The sequence below is a fragment of the Anarhichas minor genome, unplaced genomic scaffold (genome assembly GCF_050575085.1).
Source record: "Anarhichas minor isolate MPS153535 unplaced genomic scaffold, ASM5057508v1 ptg000087l, whole genome shotgun sequence".
NCBI lineage: Eukaryota > Metazoa > Chordata > Actinopteri > Perciformes > Anarhichadidae > Anarhichas > Anarhichas minor.
Genome location: NW_027466533.1, coordinates 2,176,154 through 2,195,320, shown reverse-complemented (window position 1 = coordinate 2,195,320; position 19,167 = coordinate 2,176,154). Strand labels below are relative to the sequence as shown.

Genomic DNA, 19,167 nt, shown 5'->3' with positions numbered 1-19,167 from the left:
TCACATCAACCAGCACCAGCGCATGCAGCGGAGGCGCGCGGCCGTCTCCATGGTAACAGTCGAAGGTCCCTCGAGTTGCTGCATCACAACAACCTCCCAAATACTTTTATTTGCCCCAACTGTTTTATTACTGTAATTATATATATTGTGGCAGACTGACACCTCCGTTATCACAAAAACAGTGAAAACAGTATTGTATGAAAAATGAATTATTTTTCTCTTTCTTCTAAATGCTGGCCCTCAATATCATGAATCATCCGTAAATTCTTCATATATCTGTTTGTGTATTTTTGATCATTTGGATTGTCTGTACTGTGTTTTTTATTCTGTTGGTTATTGTGTACACACCATGTCTGTTGCATGTCTGTCCCTCCAGGGAGAGGGATCCCTCCCTGCCAGCCTGAAGTCTTCTGTGCATACCTTTTGATTGGAGCCCTCATAAATCATTGAGCTAAGTGCAGTGCTGTCAGGTCAACTCAGAGCAGTGTACCCTGTGCTATGAAAGGTGATGAAAGTTTCACTTCAGCCTGCTGTGTGTAGCTGACGTATAGCTGTATAGGCTCCCCCCCCCCCCCCCCCCTTGCTTTGGCCTGTGCTTGTATCCTGCATGCAGTTTGAATGCTGCCAGAGTACAGAATGTGCAGACCGTTGTCTGGAGGAAGCATTATATTAAAGGCAGGAGTCGCGTGAAAAAAAATCATAGTAAACCAACTACTGTGGTTGCATAAGGTGATTCTGAAGTGAGGTGACATGCTATTTTTACCAGTCATGACAGTGTGTGGCCGCTATTGTTTTCACCTTGTGAGTATTTGTGAGTCATCCAAATGAACTACCACTAAAGTGGTTTTGAGTACTTTGCCAGGTGTCTGTCTGTCTCTCTGTCTGTCACCATAGTGTCGTGATTTGTTCTCCTCTCATTTAAATAATGTGATAAAACATGTTTTTGCCCAGTAGTTAGCAATGCCCCCTACCAGCAGGCGGGTGTCGGTATAGTGGGGAACAATTGTCCTGATGATTTCAATGATATAAGTACAAAATCTTAAGCGAAGGCTTAAGTTGCGAAGAAAGTTCCGCCTCAATTCAGGATTTTGCCCTCCGTTTCTGGTGAGCTGCGCCCCTACAATATATTAAATTACTGACCAATGCTCTAATTCAGTCAGAGACACTTGGCTGGAGGACTGACCATTTAAGCTCCCGCAGTGCTTCATACATTGTTTACGGGTAAGATCAAATGCAAGGTACTCCTCTGGCTCCACTGCTGTTTCAGAAGACTCAAACATTAGTACAGATTGGATGGCAGAGCCTTGACTGTCTCTGATTGGCAGACCAAAATTACATTTTTGTATTCAACGCATGCTTAAAATTACAAATCTGTCAGATCGGAATCGAAATGCATGTTACTGTTTCTGCAGCATCGTTTGGAGCCAAATTGATTCCATGTTTGACTCGTCATGGAAAGCACAGGTGTTGCTAAAAAGAATCTTTTCCACCCAAGTGTCCCAGTCAGTTATGACCAATCTATGTGCGACAGTGAGCCAGCGTGCACAATACCAGAACGCTGAACCCGGATCAGCTAAAATGGGATTCAGCCATCATTATGTCCATCATCCACACATGTGCTTTTCTTATCATGACGTCGACATGCCTTCATAGGAACGGCCTTTTACATCAAAAGGAAAGATAGAAACAAAAGTGCAGCACCATAGAGAGATCATCTGGAAAAGGAAGGAGGAGGGGGGGGGGGGGGGAGTCAAACAAAGCATAAAAAAACAGTCTGCTTCTAATTACATCTCAAACTGGTGACTTAACTTTTTTATTTTGGCAGTTTTCCCCCACTCCAGCTCCCGCCCAGGCCTGTGTCTGAGAGTCAAGACTAATCAAAGGCACTTGTATGGAGAGAGCTGTTGGCCTCTGAAGGGATTGAGCCAGTTCAGGGCCAGCCTGCTGCTCTTTCTCTCCTTCTCCTTCCCCTCTCTCACTCTCTTCCTGTCCTGTCCGTTTAAGGCGAGAAAGTTTGGGAAAATTCCTTCGAGCTACTTTGCTTCAGGTTTCACTGGGATTTAAACATGCACACTGGGGTTTCGGTGCAGTCCATGTCGGTGCCGTTGTTTCTGATTCTGCTCTCTGCCGTGGAGGACACTTTGTTACAATCGGTGAGGTGAGTTTCCACACAGCTTTTTTGTTCTTGTTTTTTTTCTGGTTTATTTTGGGGTAATCGGAGCGAGAAGGAAGAGGGAGGTAAAGAGTGTTGCTGACAAAGACAACGTTTGGAGAGTGCAATGTGGGGACGTTTAGGACTGCCTGTACATGTAGTTTGCCCTTCTTTATGCTGTTTTACTTGCCAATAATTCGGCATGCCAAGTCATGGGAGGGAAACTCTGCTTCTCCGTTTCCATCATTCAGCGTTTGAATAGCACTTTCTTTATCAACTTCAATTCATTTATTTTCATTCGGACACTGCGTATCGCAGCTTTTGACCTTTGGGTTTGGTGCACGAAGGTTTAGTGACATCTTGGCTGGAGCGAGGGTTTTGTGCTTCCAAATCTTGGAAAAAACAAAATTTAAATAAGGAGGAAAATCCAAAAACATCATACATGTTAACACTTAGTAACCTCTTGAACTATAATTTGTTATACTTTTTTTGGCCTTTTTAATAAAATCATGAATCATTCACTGAAGCCGTTAAAGCCATAAAACTGATTTTATGATTTTATTTAATTGGAATCATGTGTGAAGAATGACATGAAGGTGAAAACTGGCTAAAATGTGAAAAAAAGAAGAAGGCCTTTTACAGTAGAGGCTGAGTCAGCAGATCTGTAAATGTTGCCATATGATTCAAACTAATTTCAAATGCAGTGGGGGTGTTTTTTTCCAAGCAGGTGCACCGTGCCTGTCTAGTGATTGCATTGTGTATGTCACAGTGGAGCCTACAGTGCATAGCATTTATTAGACAGCAGTGGCAAACCCACTTACATCCTTACCACAGGAGGCGACAGCTCCTCAGAATCCAGGTGATTATAGTGTTTTTCTCGGTTTTAATTATGAACAGTTCCTACCTTGTTTGTTTACCAGGTATGTCGCCATAACAACCTGACAGCGGCAAAACGAGTAGGTGTGAAACACTCAATAGTGAAGGTTATGTTTTGTAACCTCAGCTCTAAGAACACAGGCAAAGCGAGGGAGCTCCATGACACTTTCCATACGTATGCAATGCTCAATCCAATCGACATCCAAAACATCAATAATTTCCTAGCAAGGCAGGATTAAGGTTGGAGAGCTCCACCTGTACTCATAAAACTAGGGTTACGATACCAACTCATTCTCAGCCCAATGCGTCAAATACAACAGCTAAGTCAGTGCTCATAATGTCACAGCTCTGTCACTTCTTCCCACCTTTCACTCACCTAATTAGTTCATTCAGGGCACCTGCCAGTCACACTCTCCTCATCAGCTCATCACTCTCACCTGCTCACTCTACCTCTTCACTATTTAAACCCCTGCCTCAGACACACTCACTGCCAGATCGTTCTTTGCTTACATGCTCAACTTTCCCGCACTCACCCTTGGACTGATTCCCTGTTGCCGACCCTGCCTGTTCCGGACTACCTCGCCTTGCTTCTGCCCTGGAAACTTACTCAGCCCTTCTGTCCTTGACCCCGAGAAAACCTGTCGTGGATTCTGCCAGAGCATATTCTACCTGTCGTGCGTTTCTAATAAAGAACTTAAATCAAACCAGTCCGGGTCTTGTCGTACTGCTCCTGGGTCCTAACTACACCCGTAACAGTACGATCTGGCCATAACATGGATCCAGCAGACGACGCCACCGCATGGGCCCGGCTCGAGGCGATCGAGGAGGCGATGCGACGAACCCAGACCATGGTCGCCACCAACACCGCCGAGGTTTGCCAAGACCTGGCGAATCAAAACCAGGTTCTCATCACGTTGATAGACCAGGTACGACAACTCACGGCAGCCACAGCTCCGGCCAACGTGGCTGCTTCACCGCAACTCGCTCCGGTTCAGTCGGGAATGGATCCAGCAGCATCTACGGCGGTCTCGGAGCCCCGGGTGGGGGAACCCGAACGCTACGCCGGGGATCCTGAGGGTTGCAACGCATTCCTGACGAACTGCTCTATCCTGTTTGCGTTGCAGCCCCGCACTTTCACGTCTGAAGACGCCAGGGTAGCGTTTACCATCAACCACCTGACGGGGAGAGCTCGGCTGTGGGGAACGGCGGAGTGGGATCGTCGTACTCCTGCCTGTGCTTCCTTCCAGTCCTTCTCTGCCGAGTTACGCAAGGTTTTTGGGGCAGTTTCCGGAGGACCGGACGTCACCGGAGGGCTAATGAGGCTCCAGCAGGGCCACCGATCGGTCACGGACTATGCTATTGATTTCCGGACCCAGGCTCGATTAAGCTCATGGGGGATGGACGCCCAGTGTGACGCATATCTGCTCGGGTTAGCGGATTACATCAAAGATGAACTCATCTCGATTGAGCTACCCACGTCCCTGGACGGACTTATCGAGACTACCTCCAGAGTGGATCGCCGCATCCAAGTCAGACGGCTGGCAAGGCACCGGGGACAGCCAAGTCAAGGGCAACCGTCTCGCTTTCCTCGTGCTACGGCTCTGGATTACACGCCGACGCAGCCGCTTCCTCAGGCGAGTGAACCCATGCAAGTGGGACGTACTGGGCTATCCACAGAGGAACGAGAGCGACGCAGACGGGGAAACCTATGCATGTACTGTGGTCAGGCGGGTCATTATGCTTACAATTGCCCGTTAAAAGACCGGGCTCGCCAGTAAGGAGGGAGGTACGGGTGAGCCGAGCTGATTCCCGATCCTCCGCCTGTCAACGACCACTTTTCCACGCCCAACTACTATTAACCGGGGGCTCCCATACTATTTCCACCTTCCTGGATTCTGGAGCAGACGCGTCCATCATGGACGAGGACCTTGTTACCCAGTTGGGAATCGACCGGAGACCTCTTCCACAGGCGGTCTCAGCCAGCGCCCTGGACGGTCATCTTCTGGGAACGGTGACTCACCAAACCGTCCCGGTACACATGCTGTTATCCGGCAACCACCACGAGACCATCAGTTTCCACATCCTGCAAACTCCTCACATCCCCCTCATTCTGGGATACCCCTGGCTGCGTCGACATAATCCGCACGTCGACTGGACTACGGGAGCTTTTCGGGGTTGGAGCCAGGCCTGTCACCTAGTCTGCCTGAAGCAAGCCGCCGTTCCACGAAGTGCCGCGCTCTCCAGGTCCACGCCTGAACTTCCAGGGGTTCCTGCGGAATACTTGGACTTTGGGGAAGTATTCAACAAATCCAAGGCCCTGTCTCTGCCTCCTCACCGTCCGTATGATTGTGCCATCGACCTCCATCCTGGTACATTTCCACCTAAGGGGCGCCTGTATTCCCTGTCAGCTCCTGAAAGAGAAGCTATGGACAAGTATATTAATGACTCCCTGGCTTCCGGTATCATACGCCCCTCGTCCTCTCCCGCAGGGGCTGGATTTTTCTTTGTGGATAAGAAGGACAAAACTCTCAGACCCTGCATCGACTACCGGGGCTTAAATGAAATCACGGTTAAGAACCGCTACCCCTTGCCACTCATCGCAACGGCCTTCGAGCTACTTCAAGGGGCCACCATCTTCTCCAAGCTTGACCTCCGCAATGCCTATCACCTGGTCCGGATCAGGGAAGGGGATGAGTGGAAGACGGCATTCAATACACCTAAAGGACATTACGAGTACCTTGTGATGCCCTTCGGCTTAACCAACGCCCCTGCCATCTTCCAGGCCCTGGTCAACGACGTGCTCCGAGACATGTTGAACCGGCACGTATTCGTCTACCTCGACGACATCCTGATCTTTTCCAAGAACCAAGAGGAACATGTGCACCATGTCCAGTCCGTGCTTCAACGCCTACTGGAGAACTCCCTGTTTGTGAAGGCGGAGAAGTGCGAGTTTCATGTTCACACGGTTTCATTCCTGGGGTATATTGTTTCCCAGGGCAGCATCCAGATGGACCCCGCTAAGGTTGCCGCGGTCACTACCTGGCCTGTTCCAAGCTCCTGCAAGCAACTTCAAAGTTTCCTGGGGTTCGCCAACTTCTACCGGAGGTTCATCAGGAATTACAGTGCGGTCGCTTCCCCACTCACCACCCTCACCTCCTCCAAGAACCCTTTCCGATGGACTTCTGCAGCTGAAGAGACCTTCCAGAACCTGAAGTCCAGATTCACTTCTGCACCCATCCTCCGAGTCCCGGATCCTGACAGGCAATTTGTGGTGGAGGTGGATGCCTCCGACATAGGTGTTGGGGGTGTCCTGTCCCAGCGCTCGGCCACTGATCAAAAGCTCCATCCCTGTGCCTTTTTCTCGCGACGGCTTTCCCCCGCCGAGAGAAACTATGACATTGGTAACCGAGAACTACTAGCAGTAAAGCTGGCCCTGGAGGAGTGGCGGCATTGGTTGGAGGGGACCAAGCTCCCATTCCTTGTTTGGACCGACCACAAGAACCTGGAGTACATCCGCACAGCCAAGAGACTCAATTCCCGACAGGCCAGGTGGTCATTATTCTTCACCCGGTTCCACTTCACGCTCTCCTATCGCCCCGGTTCCCGCAATGTCAAGCCTGATGCCCTTTCCCGTCAGTTCCAGGGGGAGGAGGAATCCACCGCTGGTCCCCCATCCATCCTCCCTGCCTCCTGTCAAGTAGGCGTTCTCACCTGGGAGATTGAGAGATCGGTGAGGGCCGCTACTAGGGGTCAAGCCGGTCCCAGCGCGTGCCCTCCTAACCGCCTGTTTGTTCCTCAGGGCCTTCGGTCCGACGTCCTCCAGTGGGCACACTCCTCTCCACTTACCTGCCACCCGGGCATCCAGAGGACCCAGGACGTCCTGCGGCAGCGCTTCTGGTGGGTCTCGCTCAACGAGGACACCAGGGAATTCGTCAACGCCTGCCCTGTGTGCAACCAACAGAAACCTTCCCATCAGGCTCCGGCCGGCCTCCTGCGGCCTCTCCCTGTGCCTCATCGTCCGTGGTCTCACATCTCCCTGGACTTTGTCACCGGACTACCGTTATCTGAGGGCCACACCGTCATTCTGACAGTGGTCGACAGATTCAGCAAGATGGCCCACTTTATTCCTCTCCCCAAACTCCCATCTGCTAAGGAGACGGCTGAACTCATCTGTCTGCATATCTTCCGCCTGCATGGAATTCCAGTCGACATTGTCTCCGACCGAGGTCCTCAGTTCACCTCCATCTTTTGGAGGGAATTCTGCACTCTGCTGGGGGCCACTGTCAGTCTGTCTTCGGGGTTTCATCCTCAGTCCAATGGTCAGACGGAGAGGAAGAATCAGGAGATGGAAACAGCCCTTCGCTGCATGGTCTCCCGGAATCCTGCCTCCTGGTCCCGCCAGTTGATGTGGGTAGAGTACGCCCATAACACCCTGACCAGTTCCGCCACAGGCTTGTCACCCTTTCAGTGTGCTTATGGGTTCCAGCCACCCCTGTTCCCGGCATTGGAAAGGGAAGTTTCCTGCCCATCTGTCCAGACATTCATCCGCCGCTGCCACTAGACCTGGGCTAGGGCCCGAGCAACCCTGCTCCAGTCTGCGGACCGCGCTGCTACAGCGGCGAATCGACACCGCACCCCAGCCCCTATCTACCAGGTGGGTCAGAGGGTGTGGTTGGCAACCAGGGACCTACCCTTGCGGGTGGAGTCTAAAAAGCTAGGCCCACAGTTCATCGGGCCATTCGAGATTGAGAGGATCATCAACCCGGCAGCAGTAAGGCTCAAGCTTCCCAGGTCCATGCGCATTCACCCCACGTTCCATGTATCCAAGGTCAAACCGGTCCGGGAGAGCCCTTTGGTGCCGGCTGCTCCGCCTCCTCCGCCTCCTCCGCCTCCTCGCCTCTTTGAAGGAGGTCCGGTTTACTCTGTCCATCGCCTGCTGCGCTCCCGCCGCTGGGGGCGAGGGCTTCAATACCTGGTCGACTGGGAGGGATACGGTCCGGAGGAGAGGCAATGGGTTCCGGCTCGGAACATCTGCGACCCTCGACTCATCGCCAGATTTCATCGGCAGCACCCAGAACAACCATCTAGGACCCAGACGACTGCCAGGAACACCCAGCAGGTCCCCGGTGCGGACCATGAGAGACCTCCCTCCGGGCCCAAGGAACCCTCCCACCTGAACCCCTCCACCCACCCGGATGGGGATTCTGACTCTGCGGCCAATCCCAATGTCCCCACTAAAGCCTTACTCTGAACCCTCAGGGACTTAACTGACGTCACCTGGTAAATGGAGTGTGAGTGGGCTGCAAAGGGCTGGAAATGATATATAAATATAAATGGGACAGACTTTGCTGCAACATGTCAAGTACCTTCATGACACCAAAACATGTTTTTTTGGTGATTTTTTTTATCGCATATCATTTTTACTGCCTAATTTCAACCTCTTCCAGGCATTTGCCTACAAGACGAGAGGTGATTGTCAAATGATCAAAACAGCTTCATTAACAAAATGTAAAGAAACGATTGATGAATGAACAAAGTGTATAGAATACACTATGATGCTATGATGCACATTCCCGCAAAGTCTGTGAGGGTTTAGGGCTGTCCCACTGTCAAATCGTGGAGTGTTTGAGGGCTCTCTCACAGACATTTTGAGCCATTTATGAACACTTTCCGTAAGTCCACATTTCTGCAGACTTCATTCGGGATTAAAGGCGAACATAAAAACACATGAAAGCAGAGGAATGCAAGCAGAGACTATTTTACACAGCTGGTTTATTCATTAATAATTTCCTTTCATTTTGTTATCAAAGCTGTTTTGACAAAAACGAGTAAATAGATTATTTGACAAATTACTCTCATCTCGTGAAGCAAAAGAATGTAAGAGTAAAAAATATAAATTAAATTGATTTTACGTAACTTGACGTAACGTGATATGTCGCAGCAAAGTGCTGTCCCATTCGTATTTACGCCACATCAAGTCCTAACAGTGTCTCACACGCCATTTACCAGGTGATGCCAGATAAGTCACTCAGGGTTCAGAGTTTAAGGCTTTAGGGGGGAAATTGGGGTTGGGCCCCTCTATTTCAAGTCACAACGCCTGAGTGATTTCCCACAATTCATAGCGTTGTGACTTCAACTACGGTAAAACTGTGTTTGAAGTCACTACGCTATGAAAGTCTGCAGAAATGCCGACCAACGGAGAAGTGTGCGCTAGGTACTCAAGATGCCCTTGAGCACTTGAGAGTTTGACAGTGAGACAAACCTAAGCCCTCACCGACTTTGCGGTAACGCGTCTCAAAGTAGTGTGAGTATGTGAGTGTGTAGATTGAGATTGGGCTGTTGCATACGGCCGCGCTCCCTTTGTTTAGCTAGTCCTAATTCAAACCACACACACATGCTGATTTATTCAAAAACCCTACAGAGAAATGAAACGAAAAGAAAACTGCACTGCATTTTGAACCTTATTAGACTTCTGAGGCAGAATCTATGGGTCTTTCAAACATACTCATCCTACCCACTAGCCATTAGATAGATGACTGTTTGTATCCATCATATGATTACTTTACCTACCAAATATCCTCAACAGATCCCTTGGGATGTCCCTCTTAAGCCCCTAGCCCTATTTTTAGCCCTCTGCTCGAAAATGATACCCATACTAAGGAGACCACAGTTCTGTAACTACAAGGTCTATTTTAATAATTGTTGATGCTATAATCAGATCACAACACTGGTGAGATTGTTCAGTGGGTAATATTGTGTATATGTTGCTGGTTAATATAGTGCATGAACATATTACACAGCTCAAATTGGAAATATTCAGGTTCGCCTTAAAAAAAGCACTTTTATTGATATTATGTTTTTGAAATAATGCAGCTGGCTGGCTCAAACTCTCCCAAATCATAGCACAACTGATCAGTAGTTGTAGAATATAGGTTGGCTGGAATAAAGTGAAGAATAAGAGGCTTTAGTACAGAGAGGTCACGCGAGGTCATCATTTTCGAACCAGCTGTTGCAGCTCTTACATTGTACTTTTATATACTATATAACTATATATTTCACTTTTTTCTCACTCATATTATTTAATACATCCAAATACAGCTGTTAGGAATCATTTTGAGAGCCAGGGTCATCTCATAGCCTGTTTCTGGCTGTCATCTATAGGATTTTCTCAGTTGATGTGTGTGTATGGGGCTGTAGCTCAGCCTATCATCGGTCGATTTCAGTCAATGAGCAGGCCTTCGAAGCGTCAGAGTCTCAGGAAGGCGGGTGCCGAAGCGGGTGTTGATTGACAGAACTTTCAGCCAGTAAAGTTGCAAGAAGTGCCGCGTATCCCCGCGCGTAAAATTCCATTGGCCGAAGGTCTGACCGCTGGCCCGAGGTGGGTTGACACCCCTTCTACCGGAAACAGCTCGGCTGTAAACAGGATGCACTTGGCGACCATGACAGTAGCTCTGAAACGGATCATTGTCGATGTTTTTGTACTAATATTTCATAAAACCTGTCCAAAAACCAAGGATTTTTTCCGGTGAAGACCACTGCCCTGGTGCCTTTGTCCAGTCACAGCTTTCTACTGGTTTCATGGAGAGAAAAACCGAAGGTATTTATGCGTTCTGTGTCGGATGCTAATCTAAACGATGTACGGATTAGCCGGCTATCCGCTAGCTTTGTGGTGCGAAATCGATGTGCAGTTAAATATGATGGCGATTTATGGCCACAAATTCGTCCTTTTATGACACGTTTTCTAGATGCTTATATTAGTAGTCTATAGTTGTGTTTGGAGTGTGTAAAAAGTGACTTATATGATAGTGTTGCCCATACGTTGCTGTTTAATCCGGCAAAAAAAATTACAATTGTACAATATTTAGCAAACAATAAATCCATTTTCCGGACAACATTTTCAGGGTGCCTGAACCCCATGAGGACTCCTCCTCGCGGGGTGGAGGAGGTTAAAGGTAGACATGTCTGAGCAAAGGTGTTTTCGCTCAGATGTGGTCGTATTTCAAACGGACACAGATGGCTATACACTTGATCCTTGACCTCCATAGTTTTCAAAGCTGGATAACAACTGACCTTCTCTCTTTTTCCCCAGCCAGGTGGGTGGTGTGTGTAAGCTATCCACAGAGTCATCTCTGCGCCGCTGCCGCACACCCGATGGCAAGATCTGCAGCGGGAGGGGCAAGTGCGACTGCGGCATCTGCACCTGCTTGGCCACGGAGCCAGGGAAGTTCTACGGTCCGCGCTGCGAGTGCCACGACTGGGTCTGCGCCTCGCACAATGGGAAAACGTGCAACGGTGGGTACAGTGACGCACTGACACGTGAGACAACCTGCTGGTTTCAGTGTAAAAGCGAGGAGGCAAATTTGTCACAGCACGGTTTTATTCTCATATATTGTCTAATAAAAGTTTGACATTCCAAGCTCCATGGGAAGTAGTGTGCAGGCACATGGCTCCACATGTTGTGGTACTTAGGTTGGGTTGTTAGATGGGTCAGTAATTGATGCAGCAGAACTCGGCCCAGTTCCAATCCGGCCCCTATACTTTCCCCAGTTTCCCAGTTTGTAGTCGCACTCACAGCTGAATGAAGCAACCTTCTTTAAGGGGTAGTTTGTCTCTCCAGCAATGAAACTATCAATAAATCCCAGAATCAGAACCAGAAATACCGTATTGATCATCGGAGCTAAATTTGGTAACAGTTGCTCCCATTCTAGAATGAAAACTTCTGACATAGAGAAATTATGAGAAAATATGTGTTAAAATATGTGCATTATTCTACAATATAAATACAATACATATGGAAAATGTGGAAGAAATGTAAAATATGCATACTAGCTAGCACAATATATAACAACAGTGCAAATAATAATGCTAAGATTAGATGTGTAGTATAAATAAATGTGAATATTAGTTTAAATGCACCGTGCAGACTTGCATATTGCAGCAACAGACTATCACCATGGACATAATTAGGTTGGCCAGTTGTATTACTTAACTTTACAAAGTGCATTGAGCAAGCTGGACGTCATCAGATGAGCTAATACATTAGCAAAAGTGAAACTAATGCAGTCTAACACTACAGCCCTGCAGTAACTCTTACCTTCATGAAGGTCACAGTGATCAGTTTTGTTGAAAACAGTTTAGGTTGAATCAACTTTATGGTCATTTTTTAGAGGCAGCGGTCTATGGTGCCCTTTTGTTGAGGCTGCTATAATCAATATTTTTTATACTAACCATAAATCAAACGACTACAGGTAATGTGAAAGGGGATAGCTCGTGGTGACAAATGCTCAGAGAATTATCTTCTGACCCTGCACTTCCCTCTGCTTTACAGAGCGGAGTGGGTGAAAATTAGTAATTTAAAAAATCATTTGAGAGTGGCGTTAAATGTCCTTTTGGGGCCTGTAGTTTGTTATCACATTATTTTAAGAGGTTGTGTTTACTTTCTCTAATATTTAGTCTACCTTCATTAATATAAATGTGTCTAACAAACCCAAAGAAACACCTGTCAGTACAATCTAACACCACCACAAAGTACTGCCTCTAAGATGACCAAACACTGAAATAACATTCTAACTACCACAAGGCTAGGATTCGTTGCAGGGTAGTTGTATTAGACTTTGTGTGTGTGTGTGTGTGTGTGTATGTGTGTGTGTGTGTGTGTGTGTGTGTGTGTATGTGTAGGTGTGTGTGCACGTGATGGGGTAGAGAGATTTATTTGGGCAAACAAGTCAGCCGCTGGAGCTGATTATGGTTCAGCAAGTCTGGAGCGAGGAGGCCCACGCGTCAGCCTCATAATGGGGTCTCACTCACTGGGACACAGACTGCAAATGGAACCTCGATGCATCAGAAGAGGGATGGGTCTTCACACCCGGACACACACACACACACACACACACACACACACACACACACACACACACACACACACACACACACACACACACACACAGACACACATACATTCCTACATTACCAACAGTGGACTGTCATGCTGGTCTAACCAAGTGTGGTCTTCTGTTTCTGGTCATTTTGAAAAAACAAAAAAGAAATAGCAAATTTACTTTCAAGGTCTTTCCCCAGAATATTACTGCAAATGTGCTTTTTAATTAGTTTTTAAAGAAATTGCCAAGAGGGGACTTGCATCTTTGAGTGATGTCTACCTATCAAAGAGCGGACTTCCACATACTGCAGTGGAACTGCCTGTACCCTTTTTAGCAGCGGAACAATCATATGCGCACGCAAATTAGCAAATGATGCATTTTCCAAAAAAGAAAAAAATGAATTTCCATGTGCATGAAGGGCCCAGCAATTATATTCAAAGCATATTGAGAATAATACACACATTTCCACCCCCACCTCAGTTGCTCAATGGCCCATGCAGCATGCATGCTGTCTGAGATCGGCAGCCAATTTCTCCCCCTGCGGCTCCCTTATCTCTGCCTCTCACTGCTGCCCACTGATAAGATCCAATAGATTTTTTTTTCTCCTTATAGCGATAAACTGTGTATTTGTTTTTCCTTTCCAGAAACATTGGCTTTCCTGTTCTTTTACCTCGGATGGAATTCATTCGACTAATTCAGATCCTCCTGATCAGAGCAACAATCCTTTTTGTGGGGAGTTTACATGGTCTTTACTTTTTTGTTGTGCAGGTTTTCCATGTCAACAGACATCCAAATCAAGTGAACTGTAGGCTCTACATTTATATACTCTGCGTGCATAGGATGAACAAAAGTTAACCGCCCAGGGTGCTCTTTAGCAATGCATGCTGGAACGGAGGCATTATAGAAGCAGTTCATGTACTGAAATGTCCTTCTTCTAGTTAGAGGAGAATGAATAGCTGTCCTTGCCATTTTATTCAGAGCAAAAAGAGCCTATTATGTTCCTGTTACATATGCATCACATTCTTCACCACACAATAACAGATACAGACATACTCCTCAGTTCTTTTGTTTCTTTCTTTTGCATACATTGTATTTTATACTGTATAAACATAGTATCATGATATGCTTTTTGCGATCCATTGGCAGAAAAAAATGCCTGTACTGTCGCACAATATATGTACCATAGAACATTCCATGATAAGGCTAAAAATACATAAATTCCATCACAACATAATAGACCTATTATGGCCTGGAGTGGATTTCCAAGGATGCACACAAAGCAGTGATGCCGTCGCTCACACGTTCTTTTCCTCCCGCTGATGCATCCCACATTGTAGCAGAGCGACGGGATGACGACCTGGAATAACATCTGTTCGCCAAATGTACAAATGTGTCATTTCACCCTGCTGATTGTTTTTTCGACAGTGTTTCAATCTTCCTGTTCCGTCTCCCATTATTTTTTTGTCTGAGGAGCAGTACATGAGAAACATAATCTTTGGTTATTTTCATAGTTTTCTGTAGTAAATCATCTGTTTTCAAAGACGAGGGTCAACGTGGCAATGTTTCCATTCTCTCTTTCACAGCCCTCCCTCTTTTATTGGCCACGTAAAATCTCTCTCTCTCTCTCTCTCTCTCTCTGTGTCTGCAGTTTCCTCTGGTGTGTGTGTTCAGACAGGCTGTGCTTCTCTGAAATTCATGGTCTTTTCTCAGTCAGAATCACAGCGGGTGTTCCAGGGCGCTGCAGGCTAGCATTGTCCCAATGAAGAAACACTGTATTATCAAGTTGTTAGTAATTACTGTTGCAATATTGAATAGCATTAGACTATTATATCAAGACTGATGTGAGCAACCCAGTCACCAGAAACAATGTTGGCATTGGAGGTTTCTGTAAACGAGATGCGTTTAACCTGGATGTTTCTGAACCAAAAATACGTCTCGTGAATGTGTTTTACATCAGCCTCGTATCGTGCTTGCAGAAACGCACAATGCCACGTGGTTAACGTTTGTTAGGTTTAGGCAACAAGACTAGTTGGTTAAGGTTCATAAAAAAGAAACATAACGAACAACCGTAACTATACCGTGAATACATAAAAAATGCCCTTAGCGGACTTTCTTACATAAGGTCGACTTATAATAACGGCTTTTCACTTCATCACTTGCTCTGATCTAATCCTGAATCAACATTCAACGTATCTGTGGTTTAGCAGAAACAATTTTCTCCTGGCGACTGAGCTGCAGTGAGCAATCACCTTTGAGTTTGATCTTCAACCGGAACAGAACATCTCTTTTATTTGAATTGTTACCTATCAGAGAGTCAGAGTGACACCTACAGCAACACCTACTGTAACAGCACATGCAATGTTTGATCAAACACGGGTCAGCAGTGCGTGATTTCTGCAGACTTTACCATAAGCGTATCCTTCTCGCCCTATCTCAAAGGGGCAGTTGAAATATGAAGACATGAGAGCGAAAAAACCCTTTCCCCCCTGATGGATGGTTGTTTTAAGGGTTCTTTAAGAACATATATTAGCCTCTCTCTCAGGCTCCGGCTTTTCAGAGCATCTGCTCTTTTCGTGGCTCAGCCCCCAGCCTCCTGCCCCCCCCTCCCTGCCATAGCCAAAAATGATCCCACCCAAGGGGGTTTTATGTCAGCAGTGCATAAGAAGTCAGATTGTCCAAATCAAACTCCTCCAGATGCACTTTCCAACAGCACTACATTAGCTTAAGATGTTGCTTACAATATGCACACATTATAGACAGATGAGAGAAACTAATCATGGGAGAACAGCTCACTAATGGCAGTCTGTCCAAAATGACTAAAAGGTCATTTTTACACATTTCTGTTGATTTCCCAAAGAGAGAGGGAAAAAAGAACAGCGACTCAAAGAGGAATGCAGTCCTTAAGCCATTACAGTCCATTAAATTGTTCATCTCTGGATTTTTTATTTTATTTGCTAGTGCATATTTTTATGTGCTTTCACTTGGATATTCTGAGCTTTGCTGTGCAATGTGTGCTCGTGTGGTGAGTCACCTAATGATTCCAGCGTGGGCTGCGACGAGAGAAAAGCCACTCAAGTCTATCCAAGTCTACTAGTAAAAGGTCGTTTTTGATTGGGGACTAATTTCAACTTCCAAAGACCTCTTACTGTAGGAACAAGTGTTTCTCCATTGCTGTTATCATGCCTGAGGAAGGTTAAAAAAAGAGAATTGTAGAAAAAACAAAAACAAAAAAAGGAAGGATGAGAAGCAGGAGTTGCTTGTCGCGAGGGCAGCGCGCCCAGAGAATGAGTTATTACCTGGGACAGGTGTCTCCAAGATCTTTTCCCACAGAACACGAACTGACGTGCCGCCGCTTCACGCTCCGCCACCCACAGGGAGAGAGGAACGCAAGGAGGGATAATTACTCACCGAAATGAGTATCATGTTATGGAGAACATGATCTAAACAAAGTGAGGGTTGGGGCGGAGGGGGGATGTAATTTGAAGAGGCAATATGTAATGTATGTCTTGCATTATTGCGTTGCTTATAATTGACAGTGCACTGAAATCGTATAGGCCCGAGATTGCCTCAAACGTAAGTGTTCTCCGCTCACAGGGAGGGAATTCGTTTTTTGTTACATATATTTAACCGGAAATCATTCGAGGATTGTTGGATTATGATGTTGCACACGACCCCATGTTTATCTCCCTCTCGATATTATACACGTTTTTCTATCTGAAACAGGGACATGATAGATTCTGAAATTAGCCTGCTGAGTGAGTCACCAGTCAGCAGTTAATCATGGTAACACCACATCATCACCTATTACTGACACTGACGCTGCAGCACAGATGCACCCTCTCTCTCCCCCCGACCCCCATGGGATGTATCTGGTCCCGATCATCGGGGGCCCTGATCTGCACACGTGTCCGTCGGCGGTGTGTAGTAGGGACCCTGACGTACCCAAGCCGCGGTAGAAGTACTGCTCAGGAAGCTCCAGGGAAGATAAACTGTCGACAGACAGCCACCTTCCCACGCACACAAACTTTCGCCCGGCTGACAAAGAGGGTCCGTGTCAGAGTGATTGTCAAGCGGAGATTTATGGGGGCCAGTGGGTGGCAGTGGGTGGCAGGGATACATTCTGCTTGAATCTAATGTGTGGCAGTTCCCATCTGCAAAACTAAATGATAAATCCAAAAAGAAATGTTTTTTCTTTTTGTCATTTACATATATTCTGTATAGAATTGTGCAGGAATTGTGTTTTTGTAAGCCAAACCCTGGAAGTTTTTCCATTTGATTTTGAATTACTGCAGTAAAGAAAACTCTCTGTGGCAAAAAAAAACACTTATGGTGCTTACATGTTTTCTTCAGCCAGATAATCTTCACAAATGAACGCCACTTTTTTAATTTTTGAAGCGTGAATGCAATCGGCAGAAGTAAAAGGCCAATGCAAGCCACAAACTAAACATGAGCGTGAGTACACAAAATGACGCCATGAAGGCGGACTAGTCGGAGATATGATGTTTAGTTTAATTTAGCCACTTGTAAGCAACCACTTTTAAAGACATTTAAAAGTGAGAGGGATATTTACTGATGCATTTACATCGTAGAACAAAATCTCTTTCAACCGCAGACCTTATCCCAGGCATCTTAGCAAAAATCAATTCAAAAAATCTATTGACTTTAAGATGAGGGAACCTGGATCTTGCAAAAATGCTGACTCATTTCCAGGTTTTTTAAAACATTTTTCCCGCAACTCTAGTGCATGTTGCTACTTCTGTTTTGTGCTAGGCTACCGCACTGTGGTCTTCAGTAGATGTTTTTTTTAGGATTCAAGAATCACTTATTACTGAAAAAACTACAAGTTCTGGTGCGTTTCAAGATGCTAAAAATACTTTAATATGCCAATGGTTTGATAGTCTGAAGAATATTTCTAGCCAATATATGGCTACATTGCAATAATATAGAATTTTATCTTTTGAACAGCCAGCAGAGAGCAATATCCCACGCAGAGCCTCTTTTTTTTGTGCAGATGATAACAATTGTACAGAGGTTTCATTATAAAAGTTCATTTTCCTCAACATCATATTGTCTCTGTGGTGCAGAAGCGCACTTTCCATATTCTTCTCTCCCTTGAACCCGTTCCCAAGTGTCCCCTGAGACGTATCGATAATGAGAAGAGACGGGGGACTCGCCCGTTGCTAATGACTGATGGATGGCCCTTGAAAAAAGGACGTCACGTTTACACGATGAACGTGTCGGTAGAATGATTGAGTGTGACATACAAGGCCCCCTTGCTGCTAAATACGCTGGGTGCAGCATTTATAATAACTCGTCAACAGCCTTCTTTTGCATCACATGATTTCCTCCTCCTGTTTTTCGTGTTGCTCACCGCGGCCATCAGAATGAAGAGAAAGTGACGGCAAAACCACCTGCGTAGATCCTCTGAACACTGGACAATAAATCGCTGAGCGATTGAAGGGGAAGCTAAAATATCTTCCTTCAATTTTGTAACAAAAAGGGAGGTATTACTTACAATGTGCACATGTATGCATCTGAAGGGGAATGTGTATTTCACATCCATTAAAACAAGTCAAAGGAGTCAAGTGAATCCTATAACTCCAGCTCCTGTCTCCTGGTAGTGCGACACCGCCACCGCATCAATTTAAGACAACACTCGCCCTGTCTTGTAGAGTGTTTTGGCGATGGGAATGCTTCTCAGTGTTGATGAACAGCACGGGGTGCATTGTGCTTTCCCTTTCAGACCGCGGCTACTGCGACTGTGGGACGTGTGAGTGTGACGAAGGCTGGTTCGGAGAGGCCTGCCAGTTCCAGGAGGAGTGTGACCTACCCGGCAAGAAGAGCAAAGAGCTATGCAAAAACCCACAGGGGGTGGTGTGCTCCAACAGAGGTGCTGCGACCACACGCACACAAACTCTCACACACACACACAGATGCGTATACCCACAATGAGTCATACACAGTAGCAAGAAAAGTACACTCAAGCATTGCCACAAATTTGCAGCAAACAAATGGACATAATACACACAACATATACATACAACAATCACATGTGTCTTTTACTGGACTACAGGTTTATAATTTGCACACTTTAAACAAATATATATCATACATGCTATACAGACAAATAATACACCACTATTAAAGGTTGCCAGGTTGTGTAATCTACTGATGTTAGTAACTGAAAATCTGATTTACAAAGTTAAAACTCGTGATTTGTTTGACAATGTTTTACACATTTTCTAACAAACCACAAAGTCT

General features: G+C 46.2%; 1 protein-coding gene across 1 annotated transcript in view; it reads left to right on the top strand.

Annotated features, from left to right (window-relative positions):
* The first annotated feature begins 2,066 nt into the window (after positions 1–2,066).
* The window catches only part of itgbl1 (integrin, beta-like 1), a 53,177-nt gene continuing 36,076 nt past the window's right edge, over positions 2,067–19,167 (top strand). The window contains exons 1-3 of the mRNA XM_076081897.1: positions 2,067–2,158; positions 11,118–11,320; positions 18,650–18,796. Of these exons, the coding sequence (XP_075938012.1) occupies positions 2,067–2,158; positions 11,118–11,320; positions 18,650–18,796 (442 nt within the window). The remainder of the gene's footprint in view (positions 2,159–11,117; positions 11,321–18,649; positions 18,797–19,167) is intronic.